We start from the raw sequence: 14202 nt of genomic DNA, 5'->3' as shown, positions 1-14202 counted from the left end.
TTGAGTCCTGCCTTGGGTGACAGCAGTGACCAGATCAGTTCCTGTCCTCCTGCTTCCCCCCAGGAGCATGTTGAAGAACACAACAAGGTCTCTCCTCAGTTCCCTCTTGTCTTTATAGCACAGAGTTCCAGAGGAAATGCTGTCAAGTCTCATGCTAACTGTCCTTTTGGATATGTCACTTGCTATGTCCCTCCTTAAAACTGCATGGAATATTTTTCCATAGGACTCTGTGAATTCTTCTTTACTGGTCTCCCCTATATGGTTTCCTCTTCAAAACACCACTGGAAGCAAATTTTTTTATGGGAGCTCCTAAACTTTGGCAAGATTTTATTGATAATTTTATCTTTTACCAGAAAATGTCAATTCTTAAATAGTCTTTTCTTTAGTCTATTGAAACAATAAGATATTAGGACACCTTAACACAGGAAAATCAGCATCTGTTTTTAGGGGGAGTCTTGTTTTGTAAGTAACATCCATTTGTAATGTTAATGATACAATCAATAAGCATAATGCTGGTACTTAGATATTCCAGACTAACTTTATTTATTTCACACTGTAGCTGTCTTATTCAGGTTGGTCTGACACATTTAAAGGTTCATTAACTGGATGCTTATATGCCCAGCAATGCCTTCCACTGACTTTTAGGGTTGGCATACAGATACCCCTTGAATTTCTCATTCCTCTCCACTGACTGGAAAATGTCTGAATATATGGCTTATACTTTTCTCCTAATATGAAAATAAATGAAGGTGGAGAAACTGAATCCAACCAATCCAAAAAACCCCAAATCTGGCCATATGACCAAATCTGTCTAAGCAACTAAAACACAGGAGGGGGACTCTTCTTGAACCAGTTCCATGCATGATTTGATGTGTCACAGACTGACAAAAAGTCACTCCATTACAAATGTACCAGAGAATATCTGGCTGGGCATAATCATTAATTCTCAGCATCTGACATTATGACTATTGTGTCAAATTCTAGGTATTACAACTTTTAAAGAAGTTGGAGAAATTGAGAGAATGATAAAATCATTAAGCATTTAGGCAAAAGGACATAGCAAAGAAATTTGGTTGACTCAGCCTGGAAAAATAGAGAGGAGAAGTAAGATAACAGCCTGTCACTGTAAACCCTATTTTTATTAAATTAAAAGGAAGGCAAATCAGTTTTCCTCTTTACTTTGTGAGGATACTTAAGGATAAATGAACTTAATTTAAAAATATGGCATATTTAATTTTGATATTGCACTAAAATTTTTAAATACATAGAATATTATTCTTGGAAGGCATGTATAACTCCCTTCTCTGGGGGATTTTAAGAACAGATCAAGCCTAAAATTTTCAGGCCTGATCTATAAATACCCTTCCTCAGTGTGGTGTGATGGAGTAATCCATCTTTTAATGTCTCCTCTAGCCTGATATTTTCATTATTATAGAACTGTGTTAATTTGTTTGCAGTTTTCTCTTTTCAGCAAACACCTGAGGTAGTATATTGAGCTCAAATGCCCATAGCACTGCACCGACACCACCAAAAATTAGGATTTAATAAAATGCAAAGTTACCTGAAGAGAATGCCCAGCAGGACTCAAGCTAAATCTAAATGTTTCATTGAACGAAGGCTCTCGGTCATGCCTGCATACCCTGGTTTTCTTCTTAATTACTCTCTTTTGGGTAGAAATATTGACAACATACAGCTTCACATACAGGTCTGGGGAAGAATAGTTCAATGAGTTAAATACAGAAGCTTTTAAATAATCTTTGTTGTTAATGATTTCAGCAGAGGGGAATGTTTGTGAAAAAATGATATTTTACCAAGTCATATTCTGTTCTCATTCACATGGTGTGAAATGTGAATCCCACATCCCATCCCACTAAATCCAAAGGAACTACTTTGTGTTTATAATACTGTCATTAAATAAAAAAATACATTGATATCTTTATCTATGTATGAAAATATCATTATGAACATGAGATTTATGGTTTTAAAAAGCTTTTTCATAAAAATACAATCCTCTACTAGTTATTCCTCTTCTTTTAAAACCAAAGGATTTATAAGTTTTACTAAAACTAAAAATGGAATAATTTTTAAAAATAAGAAGTAAATTACAAAGAAGATTAACTTCTGAGAGTTAATTTGCTTCTACAAAATGTTTTTGCTTTCATTAAAGTTGGTCATAGGAGAAAACAAGTACATCAAAAAGAATCCTGTAGATATGTTATCCTGGCTAAGACGCAATTTTTTTCTCCATTGTAGTGATGATGTTAAATGACTTAAGATACAACCTACTTAATGTTTTCAAAGCATCATGAAGCTGTTTTCTGAGTGATACCTGGAAGATGATCTGGAGATTTAAATTTGTATGTGATATTTCTGCACTGAAGGATTTCTACTATCAGTTGTTCTCCATCTGTCTTCATTTCCTTCTTTAATGCAATCTTGATTTCACCCATAACCTGTGTTTTACCTGGAAAAGCAGAAAAAACAACCCTCATTAATGTGAAAGGAAACCAAAAATATCTTTCTAACTTGGAGACATGGGTTTTTTTCTGTTTTGTTTTGGTTTGGTTTTTTGTTTTGTTTTTGTCTTTGTTTGCTTAATTTAGTTTTGGTTTTGGGTTTGTTTTTTTTTTTTTTTTTTTTCTTATAGTTTTTATAGCTATATTTGTAGCTCATAGTTTTAAGTCAGGAATGTAAGGAAAATGTATTGTTGGATGAGGAAATGGTAGGCACATGACATAAACTTGTATAACTAAATTATATGCTTCAGAATGTATCTGCCTCAGTGGAGCTTTTTTCCCAAGAATGGAAATTTCTCTAGGAGGTTTTACAGGTAACATAATGGTCACTGCAATTCACCTTTTCAGAAACATTTACTACAAGACTCTTATCTCATTTAAAAAAGAAACAAAAAAGCAAGAAAAGAAGAAAGAAAACTTTCAATAGAGTGTTAAAAGTAAGATATCCAAAGGCAATGAAGTAAGGCTGGTGAAGTCAGCATTTCTTTCCCCTTTCTATATAGATGGAGCAATATCATTCACACAGTTTAAAGGGAAGGGCTTGGAGAGACCTTTAAAATTAAAGGTAATTTCTCTGCTTGTGTGGGTAGAAATTCAGGGCCATTATTTCTACATTTTATGAATCTCTCTCTAAATCAGTTCAGAGATGGAGAGAAGGCACAGAAGAAAATGTAGACAAAGCTCTTTTGCCTTTCCTCTGCCTGTCCTCCCACGAGCCTTTTCAGAAGCCAGGCAGAGAGGAGCAGGGCTGGATCTCCTAAATGCATAGGGGAGTGGGAGCAGAGCATCCTCAGCTCCATTCTCTCCATACCAACATCATCTCAGAGTGGGGCTTGGGCTTCTAAAGCTATTGTCTTGCTACTGAAAATATTATTTCACCTTTCTCTTCTCTTTAGACATTAGTTCAAAAGAAATCCAACCATAAAGCAGTTGGAATTCTTTATTACATTCTTTATTCTGGTGCCAGCAGGATTTAACACTTTTCTGGACATTCTAGAAGCTTGTGCCAAGATGTTGTAAGGTGCAAAGCACCTCTGCAGACTGTAAACAATTATGATACATCTGGAGAAGTTTCCCAATTAAAGAGTGTTATGTTGCCAAGTAGCATGTAAAGACTACTTCTTGTATCACAAATGTACAATCAAATTTGAAATTCTCTCTAAAAATGACAGCTCCTGATTAAATTCTGGTTTTTTTCCACTTAAAATAGTTTGAGGGATCATGAGTAAAAGTGTAATGACAAATAATCACAGCTACACACTGCCCCCCAACTTCCCTCACAAACCAAAGCTAGAATTTAATTTAGTTACAGTCCTAAATTTGTAATTCAGCTTCAGCTGAGCCAGCATTTCTTCTGTTGTTTCTAAGGTGTGAGAGGACCCTTTATGAGGCAAGTAATTCTTTCACATTATTCTTTCACAATAATCACAAAACCATTCCTACAGATTTTAATATGCAATAATAACATATTTTTCTGCTACATGGTTGTGCAAAGATAATGAAGTCTTCATTTTCTGATGCCAAGAGAAAAGATCATTGGTAGCTGGGATCAAAGAAGGTATGGCCAACAATGTCCCTGTAATTCATTATATCTCTCTTGTTATAATGCCCTTTCCCTGAAAAGAAGTGAGTTTACATTGGGCCTGTCTTGGTTAAACTGTGAATTTTGAATAACTTGAAAGAGAAACAAGAAAAAATGCCTTCTTTTTTTCTGTAGATAAAATTCTCAAACCACAGATGAAGACATGACACATCTGAAAGGTGTTGTCTAAATCTGAATTTGTGATCAGTATTGCTTCTTGCACTGACTCCCAGAAACATGAGAAAAAGCCCAGCATGGACAGTTGTAGGAAAAACATTATATTAGTTTCAGGCAATTTTTAGTTAATCACAGACTTTTCTGGAAAATGTACTTGGCTTATTTTCTTTATTCCCTCTCTGTCCTGTTAGTTCTATTTGCATTAGTTGTTAGGGCCCCATCTTGGTTGCCTTAGTGCCTCCTTTTTCATTTAGGTGTGCATTAAGCTTCAGATGAGATGAGGTAGTTTGGATGCCACTTGTGATGTTGTGAGCCAGAAAAAATGATTTATTCTTCCAGCAAGTTATATTTAAATATTCCAAAGCTATTTCTCAGCATCTGGGAATTTTCCATGGACTGTTCTATATCAGCAGATTCTCTTTAGGACAAGCAATCCTGCTTCACCATTTAAGCATTGTGGGGAAGACAATGATCTACAGCTGCAAACACATGAAGGATAATAGCTTTGTTGTGCTTCCATACTAATTTTCATTTCTCCCACAGCATGAGGGAAGGAGCCTTAACACCAGGCTTATGAAACATGGCAATAAAATAAATCACCACTTCAGAGCCCACCAGAGTTTTGTAGACTCAGAAGGGATTCCTCTTCCTTCTATTGCTCAGCTTTTCCCTCTTTTTCTCATTTATGAGTTCCATACATCTTTCCTTTGGTGGGTGTGCACAAATAGAGCATGTGTGCCTTGCTTTGTGGACCTGATTCTTTAAATGAAAATGAGAGATACAGTGATGAAGGGAATAGTTAACAGTGAATCATCTTAGAGCTGGTGAGAGCTCACAGTGGGCTGAGCTGGACATGAATGTGTCATGAATGTCATGTTTGGTGTGACAGAAATAAACTTCCTCAGGCTGGTGTGGAATTGGATATCCTCAAGGGTTGCATTGGTGGGAATAAAACAAAATATACATCACCCAATAAAAATCTTTTGCTGTCTTATATAAGTTTAGAAAACATCAAGCAAAAGTGATGCGAGAATGGAACTGATTGCAGGTATTTTGATACATTGGATGAAGATAAATGCTACAATTCAACTCTGAAAAATAGATAGTGTATATCATTTTGGGAAGTACTAATATGGTTTCCCAAAGAAGTGAAAAACAATTTTTAACTTGAGTAGTAACATTTTCCTCAAAAAAAAAAAAAAAAATTCAGATTAAAGAGTTGCAAACCAAGCAGGGAACCATACAGTAAAGCACTAAAAAATTACTGTTTAATTTAGCTTAGGAAACAAGGAGTGAAAAAGAGATGTTCTACAACCATAGGCTAGAGTAAAAAAATTAAAGGACAAGAGATATTTAAGCTGAATTTTTGTGATATTTTCCTGTTTCATATGTGTCAAACACACACTTACTGAAATACCACAAGAGGAGCACAGTCATGCACCCCATCATTGTGTTCACCTTTGCATCATGCCACCTGTAGGCAAACAATTCTTAAATACAGCAATATCTACACAAAGGATTAAAAACATTCATGCTTTTTTTTTTTTTTATGACTGCACACTTCTTTTTAGGGGACCACATTTGTCAATAATTTATTAACAATTAAAAGGAGGTGGTTATTAACTAAATTTCTGCAAGGTATTTTAGAAGTCAAGGAGTTTAAATCTGCTGTAGTGATGGCAACACCAAAGCTGTTGTTCTAGTAGAACTGTCACACTCTTCATTGTGAAAGGTTAATTAGTTTTGCTATTAGTTTTAATTGACTGCTGTTGTAATTCACAGGATGTGTCATCTGCACTGTTGTTGTCAATTCCAGAGATTGATCAGTATGGATTGTGCTCCCATTCCTTTCTAATCAAATGCCTGCTGCCAAACAGAATTACCCAAGACAGAAGTAAGTGGCTGCCTCCCACCATTCTGTGTTATCAAGCCTAATTCAGCAATGCATTAAATGGGCAAGTAAATCTCACTGCAGAATGGCAGGAATTTTATTCAGTTCAATTGTCTAAATGTAAAGTCATGAGATAATTTGCACTTTTATCTTAGAATAAGTTGGATGGCTTCCTGAGGTTGACTGTGTATTTTCACATAGATGGATAAGGCATGAGTAGGTTAAACTTGGAAATTTAAATATGAGATGTCTAAATGCTGCTACTTGACAAACATCATACTTGAGTAATTTCCTGAGTGGATGCCAGATGGCCAGAAATCAGAATCAGGAAAATACATAAACTGACATTTTATTTCCTAATTGTGTTTAAATTGGTATGGGCTCTCCTGTTCCACAAGAATGACTGGGGGCTTCTAGAGCTGGGGAATTAAGCATAAAATACAAGGGGAAAAAATTAACACCTATTTCCCAGCATTCTTCTTTTCAAATGAGGCTTATAGATGAAATTATTGTTTACAAAATATGGAAATGCTCTTTTGGAGCTTCAGGAGTCAGACACTTTATGGTGAAAGATTTTAAATCAGAGGAAGATCTTTCTAAACAGCTCTCAGTGATATTGGCCTACTGAAGAGATGCATCATCTCTTTAGGTTTTTATCTGTTTTGATACTCTGAGAGACTAAATTAATGTACCTCTGAGGGCTCTGTGTTTATTGATAGAATAAAGGAATTTTTGCATGTACTTAACTACTGTAGTCTCACAGGTATTTAATGACTTGGACTTGGATAGCTATCTCATGGTGTAATGAGAAAAAAATATATTCCAGAATAAAACAAATTACATACTCCTATGTAGCTGAATTTCTTAAAGAAAAAAAAAAAAATCTTCTATTCAGCTACATTAGGATGTGTTTGCAATATTTAGAGAGTTAGAACATATAATAGTGTGTTAAAAAATCTAAGTAGTCTGAGATTTCAATCCATGTCTCGATAACTTGAATTTAAAAAAGGACAAAATTACAGCTTTAAAATATGGGACATGATTAAAGACAACACAGAAAAGATGGGTTCTGTCACAAGACCAGTGTTCCTTAGTAGCTTTCTGATCTCAGATTTCATCTCCCTGAGATGGAGTTAATAACATCTCTTAGAGTTGTTTGTGTTCAGTAACTGAGTCTGGGTTTTCTGTGAAGAGAGAGACTTTGATCGTGTAAACATAGACAGGACTTTGGAGTGTGATCCCAGGGAAAACACAAAATCTTAGGAAGGTTTATGAGGACCTTGCCACTGTCAAGAATGTCTCTCTCCACAGTAACCATGAAGCTTGTACATTCATAATTTTCTGTCTAACACAGTGCAGTTGTACCAAGAAACATGTTTCTGCTGGATTCCTTCAACACTATTTTAAGAATCAGATGTTCATCCTCCAGCAGACAGCTGTGCTTCAGAAAAACAAGGTAACATGATCTTATTGCAATAAATTCTTCAGTATTACTGCAAATGGTAGGATATATACAGTATATACATTTCAGTATTAGAGCTAAACAACTCCAGCTGAAGGTAAAGCAAAAGTATTCGGTATAATTTTAAACATATATATATCAAGAAGTTAAAATGCCAGCCAAAACCTTCCACTCTTTGTTAAGCAAATCTCTCTCTCTATTTTTTTTTTTTTTTCATCACAAAAGTTACTTGCAGTACCAGCTGTTTGTATTCATGCCTTTCATCCTCTTGCTCTGGGGCATGAGCTACTGGCAAAGCTGCTTCAAAATAATGAAGAATAACCTTTATAAAAAGCACTTCTCAATGTTTACCGGCTCCAACATTTTTTGTCCTTATAATTTCTCTTAATTTACTTCTTTTTGTGTTTTACCTTTTGCACACATATTTCTTTATGTATTAAAATTACTACAGTTTTCTCTTATAGGCTGTTCGTTTTTTTTTTTTTTCTGCAGTGAGAAAAATCAGACATCTAATGCAGTTTTAACTACTACTTCCTCCTGTCTCTCAGTGCTTTAAACACATGTTGGGATTACCACTGTGGGTTTTTCTCATTAAATATGAGATTGAATATGTTCTGAAATTTGCTGCTCCTCTCACTACTGGATACTCAGTTTGCTCTTCACAGCGCAATCAACAGCTCATGGGACAAACTGAAGCTCAGAGAAAGGCTGTATTTATCTACCTCTGCTCTGAAGTGGAGCTCCAGCTGCTAAGGGTCCCTAAAATGTGTTCAGTTTTCTCTAACCTGCCTGTGGAAAAGCTATGTGCTGTTACAAGAGAAGGGCTGGGTGTTATTGTGTTTTATTCTGTCCCTTTACCTGACACAGGCAGGGACACTGTGTGCAGCCAGCCATTCTCCTCTGAGATGGCAAACTCAGTTCCACTCCTGATAAAAAGCTCCCTTGGGAACAGGGATGCTCTGACAGAAACCCAAGGAGCTCCTCTCTTTTCTCCTTCCCCTTCCTTACCTTGCATTGTGCAGTACTGATATATTATGAGATGAGCAAGGAAATTCTTTCATTAATATCTCCCAGTGCCCTCAGATGTGATGCACATATGATCACATTCTGGGGGAGAGGAGGTCCCTGCAAAGAACTCAGGATCTTTGCTCACAGCAAACACAATTTACAATTTTGTAGGCACTGAGGCTGGCTGACTTTGAGGCTCAGGCATATGAACAAGCTGACAGCATTATATTGTGATTCTCAGACCTAGCAGGCGCACTGATGAGAGAAATTCAAATATACTTCTGCAGAAATTTAGTCTGTATACCCCAAATCCGTATTTTAAGTAAAAAAACCCCACCCTGTTTCATGAAATATATTTTGAAAACAGAGAAAGTTTTTTGCCTATTGAGATGTGGAATATTTCCCAGAAAAAAATCTAAGCTCTCTTCCATTTATTGGTCATTCTATGTGTGCTCCTATTTCATAGGCTTTATTCATCATTTTGAAAGAAAAAAGCAAAGCAAATCAAAACAAAAGAAATAATTGAAACCAAAACTCACTTCTGACTATACATTGACACCATATGTAAAAATTCTTGATCTGAAGTAATGTGATGTGTGGGAAAATAACACTGATACTTCATAATATGCTCAAATATGAAAAATAAAGATGTGTACCAATCCACTTTAACCAGCTTTATTTTTGTTGTGTGACTTTCTAAAATGTTGTAGGAAGAGTGGGGTGGTGGGAAGAATATCATGAAGGAATAATGTTAGAGGACGTGAGTCTGATGAAAGAGTTTCCCTAGTATCAGAAGCTGCCCAAGGCAGTAACCTAAATGACAGTATGGGGGGGTCAGAGGCTTCTCCAGTAAGATTTTTTTTCCAGTAATCTAGCCAGACTTGTCCCTTTACCATAGAGAAATTTTGAATAAATGGAAAAAAAATAATCAGACCTGTAAATATCAAATTTAGGTGATCAGAGATTACTCCACAGGTTGATTTCAACAATGAAGATGAACACAGTATACCTGTGTGCATTTGACTGGTAGTAGCTAGAGAGAGAATGAAAATGAAGAGAGGGAAGTCAAGATATTTACACAACTCACAGTACTCACAGTAATCCTACTAGATTATCTCTTATTTATTTCTTCCCCTTCTGAGGAAGGGAATTCTTGTGTTCTAAACTGAAAATTCTATCAACATGCTTTCTGCACTTCCTTCAAATACCAGATTTCCCCAAAATTTATCTCTGATTTATAATTACAAACTAATGACAGGGTTAATCATAAGGAAGTTTTATGTCTAAGGCAAACTCCCTGAACTTAAAATTTACAGCTCCGTAATTTTCCATAACTTCAGAGAAAGCTAAAACTTGAAAGAAAGCTGAAAACATAGTTGAAAATATTCTTGAGATTTTAATTGAACTTCAAAGATAGGTGCAGCCTGAATCTGAAAGGGGAAACTGTGAAATCTCAGAAGGAAAAACTCTCTTCAACCACCTTTGTTCCCTTTCATCCTCACCATAAATCACTGCCCAAGTCTAAATATCTATTCATAGTCTTCACAATTTTAGCATCTTACATAATGAGACATATCAGAGGCTGCAGATTCAGTTGCATAAAAGATGGCTTGCCACAGCACATCTGAAATGCTGATGATGAAAAGCACATTTTGCCCTGGCTTTTTGTATAAAAAAAACTTCATACAGGAAGAAGAAGAAAACTAATGCTGTACATACAGAGCAACCTGAATCTTGACTATTTAAGTTTATTCTACTGCAGCTTTACCAAGAGAAAATGTTTTGCTAAAGGGAGAAAAAAAATTGCAAACTGCCTACAAAAGTCTGAATTTGACATACCAAAAGTTCAGTTATGTATTTGCACACTGCCACAATAATCTTTGTGTAACACAGCACAAATATTTTATTAAAGTGGGATGACTGAGTCTGCACTTTTTTTCCATGTCAGTATGAAAACACAAAATGGGTCTCACCCATACAAAACCAGGGAGGATTTTGCTAGATTTGCTTAGGTTTTCATTAAAAAAAATTACAGATTTTAAGCTACTTTCCCTCTCTCATGGTAAAGACATTTTTTATCTTTTTTTAGTTTTGATATGCAAGATTTTGAGAGTTCAAAAACAGTCTGAAATGACAAAATCCCTTCTGAGTCAGCCTTCACTTTCTATATCAAAATAATGAAAAATTTTACACCTTCTAAAACTGACTATACATGTGAAGATTGAATAACACAACAGATTTATTTATTGTTTTTGTCCACTTGATTTTGAGAAATTAGACATTCTGGCTTAAAATGCTGGAAATCCTAGGAGTTCGATTTTGATTGAACTTCAAATGGATTAAAGTCCATTTGTCTTATGTTACAATATGATGAAAGTATAATAGAAATAAAATAAGCATTTTAAGGGGAGAAAAATTAGTCACGTGGATGGCAGTTGGAGATAATGGAAAATGTCTGTAAAGATATATTAAAGAGGATCAAATAATTACAGCTACAATTCAGAAGTCATATGTAGCATAATATCAGGACAGGAAAGACCAGATTACCAAGGGGGTTTTGCATTTATTGTATTCACTTTTGGGACTCCAAAGAGAAAAAAATAACTTGAACAGAATATTTTTTTACTTGGGATGAAAACAAATATTCACCAACCTAAATTAAAATACACGGAGTGCTTAGAAAATGTTGTAAGAGCAATGTATTTCCTAAATAAAACCAGCTAAAAATGAAAACAATTAAAACAAAATGCTTGCAGTTGCATTTGCAAAAAGTAGTGTTCTGTTAGGAAACCTGCTGACCACTCAGAAGTGGAAAGAATGACATGAAAACAAAGTTTATTTATATAATGTCTGCTGAACTTGTGGGTCAGGCAGAAGCAAAACCAGTCATGTTGCATTTGAACATAAACCCAAGCACGTGTTGCATAACAGGAACACCTAGGAACTTCCCTATGTGCTTTGGCAGAGGGCTGTTTGAGCAGTGATTTTTCATTACTTGTAGGGTTTGGACATATAGTCTAATGAAAACAACAACAACAACAAAAAACTTCAAAGGCAGATGGATAAAATTAGATGCATGTCTTAAGAGAATTGATTTCATTAGAAAAAATAAATAGAAAACTAGCTCAAAGGTAAAATTCTAACTTCAGGAGTAGATGTTACCAAATCATCTAATACAGGCTTAGTTTTATGAGACATGCTGGAGTTTTTAAAAGTGGTCATCAACTTGAAAAAAAAATACCACTGTTCCTGACCTAAAAGTGCAAACAATAGTATATTTTGATATTTTCTCTTTGCCACAAAGCTGTCCTATCACAAGGATGCACACACAGTGGAAAGGACTTGGTGTAAGAACCACATATGATGTGGCTTCGTTTGGAGAGTGACTCATCCAACATTTACTGCACAGACAATAAGCACTGAGCCTGCACTGTTAGTGCAGTGGAACAAGCTGTTTCATTTCACAGCTTGGCCAAGTCATTTATAGCCCACAAAAAAATTACTTAACACATGGTGGCATATGTAACTTAATAAGGCTTTCTTTGAGAAGGAGGTGGAAGATGGCATTTGTATACACAAATACATCCATACACACACCAAACCTAACACAATATGTTAGCACTCTTTTGTGCTATAAACCTAGTAGGCACACTATCATGATAGCTGGAGATGAAAATTTTTTGGTAAGAACAAGCCTATTCACTCCTCACATCATGATTTCCAGATTCCCCCTCAGATTCATACTGCAGCTCTGAGGCACTTTCAGTGAAATATGCTTAAAGTCTTGCTCATACCTCCCTGGAGCTGCACACTGGAGAGCACAGCCCTGTGTGCTGCACAGCTTGGGTACCAGAGCAAAAGCTTCTGCACTGGCTGTTCATGTGGAAGACAGGTATGCTCTTATATTCATAGATTTCCTTTTGCATACTTACATTTCCTGCTGCAGTGGTAGCAGCTCACTGTTGAGATGCTCTTTCTCTTGCATTAAATGAGAATGATTACTGAAAATGTTGTTGCTAATAGGACTAAGTGTAAGTGTATGAGACATTGCCTATTCTGTGTGACAGTAAGAGCTGTGATTAACATAGGAAAGAAAACCAAATCTGTTTTCCAGGACCATCTGAGCATTTTGGGGCTGGCTGCAGGGAACCTCGGAAGTTTTAGCATAAGAATGAATACTTGTAATCTCTACTGGGATTCTACTACCTGCATAATCTGTCCAACAGAGCAATGGAGGATGATCCTTTCCATTAATCAGGATAAAAATGGAATCAGCTCAGTAAAACTAAAAAAAAACCAACAACCTGTTAATCCAAATTTTGCTCAGGAGGGATGAACTGAAATGTTCTGCAGAGAATTCCATAGTATTATTCGGAGTTCTATAGTCCGTGGAGGACTGATGCTTGAAAGAATCTTACAGTAATATGGGCACAGTTCTTAAAGTTGCTAGTCTGGAGAAATATCAATTTACCCTTTGGCTCTTGCCTGGAGTTTTCTATTAAATGACTTTTTTTTTTCAAGTTTTTAACGGTCCACCAGAAATCTTTACAGACCAATGTACCTGCATTTTGTTGGAATGCATACTTTACATTTTGCCTCTCATTCAGCACTCAGCAGTTCCATTATTCTTTATTTCATGCAATGCTGGTTCCCTCAAGCTGCTATAACAGACATCCTAAAGTTGGTATTTCATTGCACTATTGAACTGATGGCTTAGCTCCACAGAGATATGTTTGAATAAAGAATATTGTATAAAAACCTACAGCAGAAGAAAAAGTACAGGGACAGTACAGCACTTATGCAAATCCACTCAGATTTGTGATGAAGATTGAAATGATGGAAAGAAAAGAAAAAGGAAAAATGGGTTTCTATTTAGAAATGTGTTTCTATTTAGAGTGTTCGAGAATTGGTAAGAAACCAGTTAACAGTTAATTCCAGTTAACTGGAATTATATAAAGGTAAAAAGCAATGGCAAAAGTCAACATTTTAAGTCCACGTTCCAGGTGGCAAAATTATGCTACAGAAGAGGTCACAATCTTTTGGAGGGGTGAAAATATTTCTGAGTTTCTGAATTTCTATGGGAAATTGGAGAGACGGTGGAAGTCCTCTCACAAAGAAAGGTGAGCTAGGAATCATGGATTTTAATAAAATAAAAGGGCCTAATATTCAGTCATAGGAGAATATGAGAGATTTGTAGCAGAGATGATTTATAGTGCAAGACTGAAACTTTTCTATATGATCACCTAAAATATTTTTTTCAGGACTTTTTAGAGAAAAAAAAATAGTCAGAGACTGATTTGTCTCAGATGCTGGGATCTTTCCCTGGCACCACACAGAAAAGAGGTAATCCTGTCTTGGAATCTGAGGGTGTCCCAAATAAGGGGGTTGGAGGCTATGATTTCTTGGCCTTCACCTGGAATTTATATCAGTTCCACCTGCAACTGGAAAACTTTTCTGATGAAAGTTTTCTCAAAAGGATGTGCACCAGAAAAAGTGGATAAGAAAACACACATATGTTGGTGTTTATATCTGTCTGGTTTTGTAACTCTCCATTTTCTGAAGTCAC

The 14202-nt window shown here is 35.8% G+C and overlaps 1 protein-coding gene across 1 annotated transcript in view; it reads right to left on the bottom strand.

Moving 5' to 3' along the window:
* PCLO (piccolo presynaptic cytomatrix protein) overlaps window positions 1-14202 on the bottom strand; it is a 318033-nt gene that overhangs the window by 3232 nt on the left and 300599 nt on the right. The window contains exons 25-26 of the mRNA XM_018910330.3: window positions 2330-2464; window positions 1562-1707 (exon numbers count right to left, since the gene is read on the bottom strand). Coding sequence (XP_018765875.2) covers window positions 1562-1707; window positions 2330-2464 — 281 coding nt within the window. The remainder of the gene's footprint in view (window positions 1-1561; window positions 1708-2329; window positions 2465-14202) is intronic.

The sequence above is a fragment of the Serinus canaria genome, chromosome 1A, assembly GCF_022539315.1.
Source record: "Serinus canaria isolate serCan28SL12 chromosome 1A, serCan2020, whole genome shotgun sequence".
Classification (NCBI taxonomy): Eukaryota; Metazoa; Chordata; class Aves; order Passeriformes; family Fringillidae; genus Serinus; species Serinus canaria.
Note: the sequence above shows the minus strand (reverse complement) of the source record. Positions and strands in the feature narration are given on the sequence as shown.